The sequence below is a fragment of the Delphinus delphis genome, chromosome 6, assembly GCF_949987515.2.
Source record: "Delphinus delphis chromosome 6, mDelDel1.2, whole genome shotgun sequence".
NCBI lineage: Eukaryota > Metazoa > Chordata > Mammalia > Artiodactyla > Delphinidae > Delphinus > Delphinus delphis.
This window is the reverse complement of record NC_082688.1, coordinates 69,744,431-69,758,219: the sequence shown is the minus strand read 5'-3', so window position 1 is coordinate 69,758,219 and position 13,789 is coordinate 69,744,431. Positions and strand designations below refer to the sequence as shown.

At 39.1% G+C, this 13,789-nt stretch overlaps 2 protein-coding genes across 12 annotated transcripts in view; one reads left to right on the top strand and one right to left on the bottom strand.

Moving 5' to 3' along the window:
• The window catches only part of FOCAD (focadhesin), a 313,993-nt gene that overhangs the window by 3,779 nt on the left and 296,425 nt on the right, over positions 1 to 13,789 (bottom strand). For 9 of the 11 annotated variants that reach the window (XM_060014801.1, XM_060014800.1, XM_060014798.1 and 6 more), the window contains 6 exons: positions 12,508 to 12,623; positions 9,640 to 9,900; positions 8,359 to 8,448; positions 4,852 to 5,029; positions 3,196 to 3,293; positions 1,452 to 1,703 (listed from right to left, as the gene is read on the bottom strand). In XM_060014801.1, the coding sequence (XP_059870784.1) occupies positions 1,452 to 1,703; positions 3,196 to 3,293; positions 4,852 to 5,029; positions 8,359 to 8,448; positions 9,640 to 9,900; positions 12,508 to 12,623 (995 nt within the window). Of the gene's footprint in view, positions 1 to 1,451; positions 1,704 to 3,195; positions 3,294 to 4,816; positions 5,030 to 8,358; positions 8,449 to 9,639; positions 9,901 to 12,507; positions 12,624 to 13,789 lie in introns of those variants that run through there. The other 2 variants (XR_009519883.1, XM_060014804.1) reach the window with 2 other exon arrangements.
• HACD4 (3-hydroxyacyl-CoA dehydratase 4) overlaps positions 1 to 13,789 on the top strand; it is a 95,941-nt gene that overhangs the window by 63,316 nt on the left and 18,836 nt on the right. The window lies entirely within an intron of this gene.

Genomic DNA, 13,789 nt, shown 5'->3' with positions numbered 1-13,789 from the left:
GAAATGCAAGAGAAAAGGCATAAAACAATTTACTAGGTAGACCCAAGCGTATTAGCTGCAAATAAATCCTGCAGATGAGGTAGAAACTCATAGTACTCATGAGTTTGACTGATCTCCCAGGTGCAGCCAAAATTGTTTTTGAATTAGATAGAGGATAATTTCGTTGACTGAATGTTGCCAATCTCGACTCATTGAAAAACACATACACTAGTTGTAGGTACTAGGATTTTTAACTTTGGACTAAAAAAAGAAAATATTCCTAATTCCCTACTTTAATTAAAACTTTTTTATTTTCTTTTCCTCAATTTTGTTTTATCATATCCTACTGGTAAATAAATAAATCAGGTACTACAAATACATAATAGATGCAGGATGTCTATACTGTAGTCCAAAATGAACAGGGTGTCCCAGGCCAGAAATAAGGGGATAGGATACCACATTTAAATTTATTTTCATTTAAAATGAAAAAGAAAACACAAAATTTGGGATAATAATACTAATGCTTATCAGGTTTAAGAAAACAAAGGCATTTTAATTGAGATGCTCAGTGAAGTTCATGGCTAAACTGTGGGTCCACAGCTCAGAAATATTTTTAAAGATTAATGTTCAGATTTTAAGATTAAGCCACACAAAGTTGGCTTTAAGCTTTCAACCTCGTAAAAATCCAGTTTTGATTAAATGGGGTTCAAAAATATCTTTCAGTCAACAATTCAAGACAGGTCAGAGCCACATAATGAGAAAGGATGTACCGTATTTTCATATGCTCTTCACGACAGCTAGTAGCCTGGGGAAACTCAGTATTAAAAACCAAAAGGTACTTCCTATAGTTTGGGTTTTCCTGAGGGCAAAGGTGATAACATTAGGCCTTTACAAATCTCGCCACGGTACCACACAGGCCAGAAGCACCTGGAACACACCTATCGCATGGAATGAGCTGTGGGGAACCTTAAATATGGTAAAAGATGGATACTCCAGATTCGCATCTCCCTGGAGGATTTCCTGGACCCCTCCCCAGACATTGTTGATCACCCCCCTCCCTTGCTCATCACCACTGTATCCTTATCATACCATCTTGCAACCTTGAACTTGCTTTCCTGTCTGTCCTCACTCTGAAATTCTGAGCTCTCAGAGACTTATTCATCCTTTTATCCCCAGGATCAAGAACACATGTGTCTTCAATAAATGAAGGCAAGTATAAGCTTTTCTTTCCACTTCATCCCTAACTGTAAGCAAGTTGTTGCTGTTGTCACTGTTGTTTTTAGTCAGCGGTTACCCTGAGCCAGGGCTAGCCTCAATCGCTGAGGCTTTGCATCTGGCTGAGATTCGAGGCTGACTAGGAAAGCCTGTAGTGTGACTCAGGTTTCACTAAACTCCCACCTCAATTCTACAGCAGAAACTGCTGAAGAGAAAATGGCCGCCTGCCCTGACGAGCAGGTAGCTGCCAACCTCACCTTCTGGGTCTGTTCCTTCCATGGCTCTTTCTGCAGCAGAAGAGGCATGCTACTGGGAAGGAGAGTGACAGCCTCCTGCACAGTGACCCTGTGCAAGGGACTCCTGCCAAGGAACCTTGAAGCTGGCCCAGCTGGACCATTTTCTTGATGCCATGGCAACCAACTGGCACTGAGGCCAAGGAGCAGAGGGGCAGCGTGGTCTGCCCATGCAACCACTGCTGCTGCAAATATCAGCAACAAGAAATCCAAAGCCTACAGTAGAAATAGGAACAAGGTCAGGTCACATGCTTTAACAATGCAAAGTAACACATGTTCACGTACACAGCCCCCATCATGAGGCGATGTTATCTTCCCCTTCACTCAAACCTTCTGCCTGCCCCACCCCTACCCCAGAAGAGGGACTGGACCGAATAGCAAACTATTTCCATGCTTAATGAAGAGACATTTTGGGGTTTCAGAAGGTTTGAAGGATCCTCTTTTGTGAGAACAGAAGGCCCAATAGTTTCATTATTAGCGTTCTAACATTTCAAGAGAAACATAATTTATTTAACACCTAATCATACTGAGATCCAAACATTCCTCTGTTTTGGTGTTTTCAAAGAGATTTAAAAATTAATTAAGAAAGATACAGACAGGGGTATTTAGGTTTATTATTATGTGGCCACAACTGATTTTCAAAAATATGTATAGTGTATTCTGTATTTAAACAGAAACAAAAAATGACTCTCCACATGCATTAAAAAAAATCTGTTTAGAATCCATGCATTTAGATTTTATAGTCTAATCTAGACACTTGTAGAAATGGTGGTAACAAGGGCTACCTCTGAGTTACTGTACTTCTATGATTTAAATTATTCTTTCTGTTTATCTGTATTTTCTAAGTTTCAAAAGACTTTGTAAGAAAGCAGAGAAGGTTAATACAAACTGGAAATCAGAATAAAAAGAGGAAAGATTATGCTAACTCAAAAAAAAACTTTTTAAAGTACCCATCAATCTCTTAAAATGCCTAATCTCACTAATGAAAATTTCAAAAAGACACACAACTCTGCAGAAGAGCTGGGCAGAATATCAAACAACATCCCAGGTTATGCATATTTTGCTCACACAGCAAACAGGAGACCCATGAAACATGGCTATGGAAAAAATACTAAAAAAAAAAATGCACATTGGGCAGCTGAGTCAAGAAAATGAGGAGAGTAGGAAAGTGCTGTCCTTCATTTTTTAATCTTTTTTTGTTTTACTCACCCAGTACTAGTGGTGGTTAACCTTTTTTGGGTCATAGGTCATTTTGCAGGTGGGGTGAAAATTTCCCTCCAATATATGCATGTTAAGTATTGGCACAAACAGAGATTACTTGGATACACTTCAGGAACCCCTCCAAACCAGGTGTTTGAAGCCGTGCTCTGGGCCAGTGCGGAGGCCAGAGCCCTGTACCCCAGTCTTTGTGGGGTCCAGCCCAAGTACACAGGATCCCAGTTTCCCCCTCCAGCTAGAATCCTTTGTGTACTGCCTGTCAAGGAACGTGGTTCTGTTGAAAATATTTTTCAAAGGGCAGCCATGGGCATCTCCTAAAGCCTGGTAAGAACATCCGTTTCCTTGTGACGTCAGATAATTGTCATCCTTGTTTCCCAAAAATAAAAGGAAGGAAGGAAGGAAAGCTTCAAGCAGCAACATGTTCCTCTTTTGGGAGAGTAAATATCCTCTATATTTTAAGGAAGCCACAAATGGCTCCTCTACATTTTACCTCGTTAAGAGCCACGTTCTGAACAGATGCTGACTGGTAAGCAACATTTCTGATATAACCCATCAGTTCCAAGAGCCACTCCATTCTCTTCAACACGCCTGAAACAGAAGGATATTTCTTACCAGACCATGGTTTTCCTTTGCAGTGTACAACAGATCAGCGATTACCGTCATAACTAAAGCAGAACACCCGCCGAGGACTCTGTGCGACAGTTTCAAGTCCTTTTATGGTACCTGAGACTTGTGCTCACCCGTGAGAGAGTTTTTGATACTATTCACATCAGATGGCCATATTTTGGTCTTTATTTTTAAAAGCTAATTTATTCTTCAAATCTGTGATAAAATGGTGAAATGCATTTGTTGGAGTTGCTCAACATGAAAACACACTAGGAGAAACTGGGCATGCCAACTAGTTAGTAATGTTAAATCCTTGATAACTAGTTGTTTTTATAGTCTTCCCTTGCTTAAATATTCCCAATTTATGCAAAAATCATAGAGAATACCTAGCCTAAAGACATTAAAAACAAACAAAAAACAAAACACAGCTACTACAGGCTAACTGGAGAACAAACATCAACATAAATATTAATTTTTCCTTTAAAAAAATGAGGATTTTCAGCACAGCAGAGACTACTTGGAAACATCTTAAAATTTAGTGCATGAGAAGAAAATGGTAACTAAATTTGAACGCCAGCTAGTTAGGACCAAAGGCAATATCACATTTGTTTCCTTCATGTATCGTCATGCTTAATAGGGAGTACCTGCTAGTTTTCTGCCTGATAAATACACTTTCGAGTTAGAGTAAAAAATCTCATTTCTCATCACAGGTTCACTTTTCACTGGGCTGGCGCTACTGTGGACATGAGACAACTCTCTCAGTTGCCAAAGAGGAGGATGAATCAAAATTTCCTACACAGTCTTGCAAAGAGTATTACAATTGTATTTGTCAGTTTTCTCTCAAAGCCTTCAAGATACAAGAGATGGGGATGATGGGTCACAAGGGCTTCCCAGCCATGTTTGATCTGCTGAAGCCAGATGCCTTCAGGACCTGAATGTAGACTTGAGAAATTATAAGCATATGACCAAAGGCATGGAGGAGAAATGAGGGAGCTCCCTCTTTAGATGATTATTAAAGTATAAAGTCTAAAATGGTCTAAAAGTTGCACCATTCATCAGCAGAGCTTCATGCCTGCAGCTTCTGGCTTGAGGACGTAGTAAGGGTGTCCAGATTTTATTCTTCTCACTCCTGAGAAGTTCTTCTATAGAATAACTAATTTGTTGTTGCTGCTTTCTTTTTCCCTTTGTAAAATGACCACCCAAAAGCCGTTTCATGAAAACATCAGGGAGAATCAATCAGCATCCATCTGCTTGAGAAAGGAAGCAGGCAGAATCAACCTGATAAACTTGTTGATGTCTCTGAGGGCCTGGAGGGCCAAAGACAAGATAAAAGTCACCAGTAGAATTCATTCCCACCTCCAAAGAGTTGGTGTTGTGAGCTGTAATTGCTGGTTTCTATCCAAGGTGCTACTCATGTGGGGTAACAAGGCCTCGCCTGTGTCAAGAAGCACTAAACTAGTTAAGTTGAGGAAACAATTACAACCTAAAAGATGGTAGGTACATCTTTCTGTTCCTGATGTTCGCCTCCAGCTGGCCTTACCGGTGTTGGCGTGGCTCACAATCCGTGCCTGGTATAAGCTGTGCAGTATCATCCAGGCCAGTGTGTCTTTTTCATGGTGCCGAATAGCAACACTGAGCACATCAGTCAAGCCCATCAAGGGGAATCGTCCTTGAGAGACCAAGTATAGTCTGACAAAGGCAGCCTTTTCTAAGCTGTTCTGCAAAAAAGTAAATTGTTCAGTTACTATTAAATTAACTGAAATTGTTATAGGGCAAGGCAAAAGAGAAAGGGTGAGGGGCAAGGGCAAAAGAGAAAGGGTGAGTTTGAAGTTGATTACCATTCCAAATGCTAAAACTGTTCGTTTCCTGCACTGTGTGACCTACCTGCCTGCATGCTATATTAAAATGTACCTACAGACAGATGGTTGTAATGTCACCTCCTGTTTTCTCATAAAAACCATAAATGATTTCAGGGGTTAATTGGTGAGGATATTTAGTAAAGATACACAAATAATAATAATGATAACTAACAAATACAGTACTTATTATGTGCCAGGCACCATGCTAAGCACTTAACCTGTGTTAATTTGGCACTTCACAAAGGGTGGTACACAGACCTATGGGGCACCCCAAGACCCTTTTAGAGGGTCTGTGAGGTCAAACTATATTCATAATAAGACCCCAAACTGTAGTAATGTTCATTGTATTTTTCACTGACACTTGCAATTTTTTAAAAAGCTAGTTTCATTTAAAATATCCTTTAAACAATAAAAATTACTAGTTTTGTTAAACCTCTGCCCTTGAGTCCATCTTTGTAATATTCTGTATGACCAAATGGGAAGTATGCATAAAAAACTTGTGCTGCATCCCCAAGTGTGATGGTCATCTCAAGGAGAAAGTTGTGAGAGTGAGCTGTGAGCTGAAATAGCCACTCTACTCATGGAACGCCATTTAGTTGAAAAGAATAATTGATGGACAAACTACGGTTATGAAAACTATTTGATTATTTTTTAAAAGTGAAGGAAGTAAGGCTGTCACTTCAAGGAAAATACTTGACAGTATTTATTGCCAATGATAAAATGTGAGCTTTTAAGTGAAAATTCGATTTTTGGAAAATCTGTATCTGCTACTATGACTTTAGTAGCAGATACATAAAAGACTTTTCTGATGAAGTTACTGGTGATACTGACAAATGTGATGTTTTGATATTTTATAATGAAATTTACCAACATTTGGAAGATTTTCAAAATCTAGTGACTCAGTATTTTCCAAATGACCAATATAGCTTACAAATCTTGCAATAATATCTTACAAAATCATGCATTGGTAAAAGACCCAGAGTGCAATGGACCAATGGATTTTAATGTAACAGAGTATGTGAAGTTCACTGATACGGTTTCAGATTCCACATTTCAACTAACCTATAAGAAACCAACACTTGCTGAGCTTTGGTACAGTATCAAAGAAAGACATCCCCAATTATCAGAAAAGACTGTTAACACACTCTTCCCCATTCCACCTACGTATCTGTGTGAGGCTGGATTTTCTTCACATACTTCACCCAAACAACATCACAACAGATTGAATGAAGCAGCAGCTGTGAGAATCCAGCTGTCTTCTATTAAGCCAGACAATAAAGAGACTTACAAAATAAAACAATGCCACTTTCTCACTAATTTGTTTTTTGGAAAATAGTTTTTTCTTACATATGTTAAGATGCAATGGGTTTATTATTATTACTTTTAAGTAAATATTTTAAAAATTTTTCTAGTTTTAATTTCTAACATGGTAAATATTGACAGATATAATCCACATAAATAAAAGCTCTTTGGAGTCCTCAATAGTTTTTAAGACACTAACATAGTCACGAGACCAAAAAGTTTGAGGACCACTGAATTACGCATTTAATTCTAACACTGAGCAATAGATTACTATTATCATCTCTCCTTTACAGATGAGGAGACTGAAGCAGAGAAGTTAGGCAACTTGCTTACTGCCACAGAGAGTAAGAGCTGAAACCCAAGGAGTCTGAGCTCTTCACCTGTACCTTCTTCTTACTTGTGTTCTTTCTAGAAATGAATAGAAAACAAGGGCTCAGCGGAACACATTAACTTTTGGGGACACCAGAACAGGATTTAGAATGTTCTAGTGACAATCTTCTGAATGGCACTTTAGAAACCCAAGTGAATAACAGCAACTTTTAGCTCTAGGTACCCCAAAGTACATTATATTAATTACTTCGAACAATGTAACATGAATATAATAAGTTGTAATAAATTACATGAACGTAATAATTATGATAATAAGTTATTACTGAGTACTTGCCTTGGGTCAGGCACTTGCCCAACAACTTAACATGGATTAAGCCATTTAACTCTCAAAACAGCCCTAATAGGTAGGCGCTATTATCTCCCTTTTATAGATCAGGAAAGCGAGGCAGAGAGAGGTTATGACACTTCACCAATGTCACGTTGCTAGTGAATGAGAGACTGGCTTTCATACCAGGGTGGTGAGGCTCCAGAGTCCACTCTCTCAAGCATTTCCTTATACCGCTTATCCTTGCCTAAAACAAACATCTCCAAAAGGCCGATATTCCAAATATTCTAACAGTGCTTCTCAAACCTTAGGATGAACCACAATCACCGGGAGGGACTGTTAAAACACACACCACTAGGCCTCCCTCCAGGGTTTCTGATCAAGTAAGTCTGGAGTGAGACTCCAGAATTTTCATTTCTCATCACTTGCCAGGCTGATGTTGTGGGTCCGTCGGCCACAGTTTGAGCATCACAGCTATACAATGCAGAGGATTCAAGGATTCAACTTAACAGGCCAATCTGCCATATAGTGAAATAAATGATAAGATGACCACCCATGATGTGAGGGCTCCCAGTCCTCTAGACCTTTGGTATTACCTGGTATGCAGGGATGCCATTTGAATAAGTAGGTCCCATTGGGATGTACTTACTCTAAAAAATTATTCATTTTTTATCTGCAATTCAAATTTAACAAGGTATCTTGTATTATATGCTAAATCTGGCAACTTTACGCTTATGCTGCTTTTCGCTTATTCATCCTTTGATTCGGTATGGGTCTGAGAGGTACTTGTTATCTTGTGTCAGTGATAATAGTGTTTGTTTTTCAATCAGCCACCTTTCTTCATTTCAAAAGGATAAGTATCAGGTGAAGAAAAATAAATGTGCCTACCATGCACCAGAAAGTTCTTTGGTCAGAATATTTCCATTCTTGTGGATTTTGTATTGAAGATGTCCTGTACTTATTTTTGCTCATCAGTAACACTAAAATGTTCTTGACAAAGTGGGATTAATTAGGTTGAAAAGTTATTCATTCATCTATCCATTTATATACTACTACATATCCAACCATACTAGGCTGGACATGAGACCCCACAGTGAAAAAGATGGTTTCCTGAAATTATCCAGTAGCAAACAAATATGAAGCAAAGCTAGCTTCAGCCAAAAGGATACTATAATCATCTCAATTGTAATCTCCACCTCAATAATAAAAAGACACATAGATATGTTATTACCTCAGTAATCTGGGCAACCCGATTGGCTTCATCGTCTGTCATTTCCGAGAGGCATTTTGCTACACTGATATACAGCTCTAGATCATTTCTCTGGTAAAGAAAAATCCAAAGCATGTCAAAATACAGTGTAAAATAACACGTATATTCTCAATGTTCTGACAAAATCATTAGATTTGCTTATCTCCACGAACAGCAGCTGATGAGATTTTAATTTTAACCAAGCCAAAACTTGTGACCAATTTTTATCATTTAAAAAACACCTTTCGGGCTTCCCTCGTGGTGCAGTGGTTGAGAGTCCGCCTGCTGATGCAGGGGACACGGGTTCGTGCCCCGGTCCGGGAAGACGGCCCGTAAGCCATGGCTGCTGAGCCTGCGCGTCCGGAGCCTGTGCTCCGCAACAGGAGAGGCCACAACAGTGAGAGGCTCACGTACCACAAAAATAAAATAAAATAAATAAAAAAATAAAAAACATCTTTCCTGTTATTGCGTGTATTTTGTTTGACTGTACTATTTTCTTCTTATCAGAACCCATCATTCCGAATGGATTTTTAACTTTTTTGTACAACTACATTTCAGAAGTCTGTTGGGGGAGAGGCAAGGCTAGTATTAAGTCACTTGATGTAAATAGTGGGTCAGACAATACGCCCAAGGACTCCCCAGGTGTAAAGTATAAGGGTTTCTTTTTTTTTATTTTAAAAATTTATTTATTTATGCCTCCGTTGGGTCTTTCTTGCTGTGCCAGGGCTTTCTCTAGTTGCAGCGAGCAGGGGCTACTCTTCGTTGCAGTGGCTTCTCTTGTTGCGGAGCACGGGCTCTAGGCGTGTGGGCTTCAGTAGTTGTGGCTCATGGGCTCCAGAGTGCAGGCTCAGTGGTTGTGGCATAAGGGCTTAGTTGCTCCATGGCATGTGGGATCTTCCTGGACCAGGGTTCGAACCCATGTCCCCTACATTGGTAGGCGGGTTCTTAACCACTGTGCCACCAGGGAAGTCCAAGTGTAAGGATTTCTGAACGTGCTCATCTTCTACGGGCATTTGGTAAAAGGCCTAAGAGCAAACTTCTGGTGCCGCACTGGTTAACCTGCTTCTGAGCGTGCTCAAAACTTTGGTTCTAAATATTCAACCTCAATTTAGATCTTGGAAGCAAACATTCTTAGTGAAGAACGTGGTTATTTCTTGCTAGCCTTCCCACCACATTCTTAAAACATACCTCCCTGCTTTGCCAAAAGGCTTTAAAAAATTCCAAACATAAATTGTCAGGAATGTAAATATTTTTGTTCCTCACCCGAATCTTATTTGGCAGAAGGTCAAAAATTTTCCCAGTAGCTTTGCTGAGCAGACTCCAGAGGTGGTAGGCAGGGCTGGGCTGTTTCATGGCCTGGCTCAGACCCTGTAAGGCACTCGGGCATAACTCAGGTTTGGAGAGTGGGGAAGCTGCTTTAAAAACTGTCACCATCAAGCTTTCAACAAAACCCACGATCTGTTCATCAGAGACGTGTTTTATCCACGAAGGCACAGATAGCAGGAGGTATTTCTTGATATTCAGCTGAAAGCAAAACAGAAGAGGTCAGATGTAAACAGGCAAGTCTGGGTTTGTAATGCTCAAAACCTCTAGGTCATCACTGTGTTTGAAAGATAAAAGGTTCAGGTGAAACATAAAAAGTTCAGGTTGTTTCCTAGACCCTCATTTCCCCACAGCTTCATGGTCTAATGGACCACCGATGCATGTAATTTTAGCGGCTGCGGTGACTTCTGATCCAGGGTGACTCGTGTGGATATATGGTATCTGCCAATCCATCTGTGAACTACTCAGCTTAAACCTTGGATCTCTTCAGCGAGGGGAACAAAATGCTACTTCTAAAAGAACATGACAGTTGCTATTCAGTCTTAAAAGGTCACATTCTCTGGCAAGAAAAGCTCCTGAAGATGAAGGCTCAACTGCTGGAAATCGACTAAACAGAATATCTATTATTATTCATTTCTTCTTCTGAGGAAGAATAAAGAAATAATGAGGGGAACTGGCATTCTGGGGCCATTTCTGAGCAAAGAAGAACCAGCCAAGCATATGGAACTGACCATAGCATCTTAAGAGTTCAGGAGCGCTAAGAAGGGGCATAGTTAATGATAGCTGTGAGCCACAGACTTTGAGAAAGCAGGCTTCAAAAATTCTTAGAAACATTAAGTATGATACTAAAGGAGCAGCAAGTCTAAAAGAAGTGCTTTAAAAAATAAAATCTGACAAAAACCAGTATATTTCAAAAAAAGATCAATGTAGCTTCATGAGTTACAGAAGATTTCATATTAAAAAACATGCCATTTCAGATCATTTTTTAAATGAGCAGGTACATAATTTAAAAAATGAATTTACAAACTTAATTTGTTAATTAACAAAGATAATAAGAAAGGTTCCTAATCAAGGACAAATGCAAAAAAAAAGAAATAGGACAGATCTAAAAGAGAAATGGAAGGATAACTAAAACCTAGAAAAATGTCTGAGATCAAAAAAACAGGCTGTTAGAATTATAGATGATTCAAAAGGAAGGAAGCATTAACAGAACAGTGTTCAAGACACAGGCTTTTGAGTCAGCCGACTCTTCCATTTATTTGCTATGTAAACTTCGCTTAACCTCCAGTTGCTTCTGTTCATCAACCTATAAAATGGGAATAAAATCTACTTCTCAAAAGTGAAATAAACCAGACACAAAAGATATAATACTGTACAATTCCATTCTAAAGAATTTCTAAAGTTTATATGAAATTTAAATTTATATGAAAGTTCTTTAAAGAAGGCAAAATTATAGAGACAAAAAGAACAGTAGTAGCCTGAGTCTGAGATTGGGAGTGGGGATTAACTATAAGTAGGCACGATAGAACTTTTTGGAGTGATGGAAATATTATTGGTGATGGATGAAAATATATAAATGTACTAAGACCCATCAAATTATACACTTAAAATAGCCATATTTTATGGAATATAAATTACAACTCAATAGAGCTGTAAAAAAAAAAAAAAAAATTGGCCTGTCAGGGTTGAAGAGAGATTAAATCTGATGTCTGAAAGTACTCATTGAGTGCTTACCAGTAGCAGGTACATAACCAGTGCTCATTAAGTGGTAGCTAAATGGGAGCTGTTTGGAGCAGACAGGTAATAACAGCTGATGGAAAGGACGCAGACCTCAGTAACACTGACCTTCAATTAAAAAGAATCAGGAGATGTAGGAAAGCTTAAAAAAAAAAAGAAGTACAGAGTAGAGACTAAAGCCAGAAAGACTGAGGAAATAATAAGAGGGTTTTGCACTATCCTCAAAGAATTAAAGCCTCCTAGAATAGAAGAATAACGAAGAGGAGATCATTTAGCTTATAATTAATTGGTAAACCTCTAAGGAATCATGGAATGTGGTTTTTTGGGGGGTCCTACCTTGAAATGTACCCAAAATTATACATCTTTAAATAATCTCACCCTATTCTTCCTACCTACCCTTAGAAGGTAGGAAGGTGCCCTGGAAGGTGCTGGCCCCCTCTATGCCCTGGAAGCTGCTGGCCCCCTCTATACCCTGGAAGGTGCTGGCCCCCTCTATCATAAATACCAGGCTAGATCACTTCTCCCTCAGCACTTTACTCAAGCTGAACACCATTGGCAGAGATGTTCTACTCTCTCCACATACACCTTCCCACTTACATTCCCTTGTGTCTCTAACTTGATGCCTAATGAAATCCTACCAAGCCTTCAAGGCTCGCCTTAATTGCTGCCTTTCTGTGAAAGGGAGGGATCATTTATCCAGTGTGTGTGGATTTGCCTTTCTTTTAATACCTGCTGAAATGACTGCATATCATATAAACAAACCCAGGTTCCAATAACTGTACAACTTTCTACCTGTATGGTCTTGAGAAAGGAATTTTAATATCTCTGATCATCACTGTCCCTTTTTCTTGTAATAAATGGCAGCTGAAAGCATGAATGGTGATGGCTATGGCAGAGTTCTGTGTCCCACAATTTTCCAATTTGCTGTCCAGCTATTGTCAAGTCCTCACTGTGTCAAGTCCTCACTGTGAAGTCCACTCTTGACTTTGAGAGCTCACACACAAATGAATGTTGATCTCCCCCAAAAGAACCATATCCTCCTGTTGCTCAACATCCTTAATTACTACATACACTCAGACCATGGATCAGTGGTGGCATCACCCATATTCCCAACAGTGCAGCGACATTCTGGGATGACTGAGCCTGGGTCACCATAATTTCAAGACACAGTTGCTGAATCTCTTCACCTGAAAAAGAAGAAAGGAAAAAACTATCTGTAATATAGCTGCTTCTCTTAACTCATATTCAGTCTTCAATGTCTCAAATCAGACATCTAAAGGTAAAAGAACTTGTGTGTGATGTCTAAAGGTAATGGAACTTCAGCAAACCATAAGGTATTTCAAGAGACGTTTTTAGTTATGAAGCAAAAGAACGTACCCGCTGTATCAGAGGCTTGAGTTTTGGAACTGGCAAGGATCTTGAAATAGCTCAGGAAAGTTCTCTTGTGATGTCTAGACAAACCTAAACACTCAAATACTATTAAAAATTTGAGAAAACTCTAGCTAAAAATCTCATTTCTGTTTTTCTCTCCTCTCCATCTTACATTCAGCACATAGACAAATCTGGAAGGCCTGAGAGATGTATCCATGTTCTCTGTGACCCAGTCTTTTTAAGCCTGATCCCAGTCGGCAGATGCATCTTCCCAACCAGACCTTTTCTTCTTTTTACTAAGGATTTTTACTAAAACACCAACATCTTCCATATAGCACACAAAAGCAGGGGAGGGGCAGGGGAACATATTTTTCTGGAAACATAGTATGGTGAGATCTGGAAGCATAGTATGGTGAGATCATATCTTATATAGGATTAGGTTCAAATGAAAGCATTCAAATGAAAATTGTGTTCAGTCAAAATAATCTTTGATTATCCCTTAAACTGTACATAAAGTATACAAATCTTTTTGTATATCATATGTAAGTAAGCACCTACTGTAAAAGAGCACTCATGGCAAATACACACACATATACAATTTCTAGCACTGTTAAAGTTGTTCTCCCTCTTTTTTTTTTTTTTTTTTTTTGGAGGTGGGGGGCAAATACATGCATCTAAATTTGCCTATGCTAACACTCTAACTCCATACTAGAGGTTGCTGTGGACAAACTGAGATGTGCATTCCCTTTGCCTCTCACCACAAAGTACCTGTGGTAAACAGAATAATGGCCCCCAAAGATGCCTATATCTAATCCCCAGAACTTGTGAATATGTTCTCTTGTATGGCAGAGGAACTTTGCAGATGTGATTAAGGTTAAAGACCTTGAGATAAGGAGATTATCCTCGATTACTGAAATAGACCCATTAATCACATGAATCCTTAAATATGGAAAACCTTTCCTGTCTTCAGAGAACCAGACAG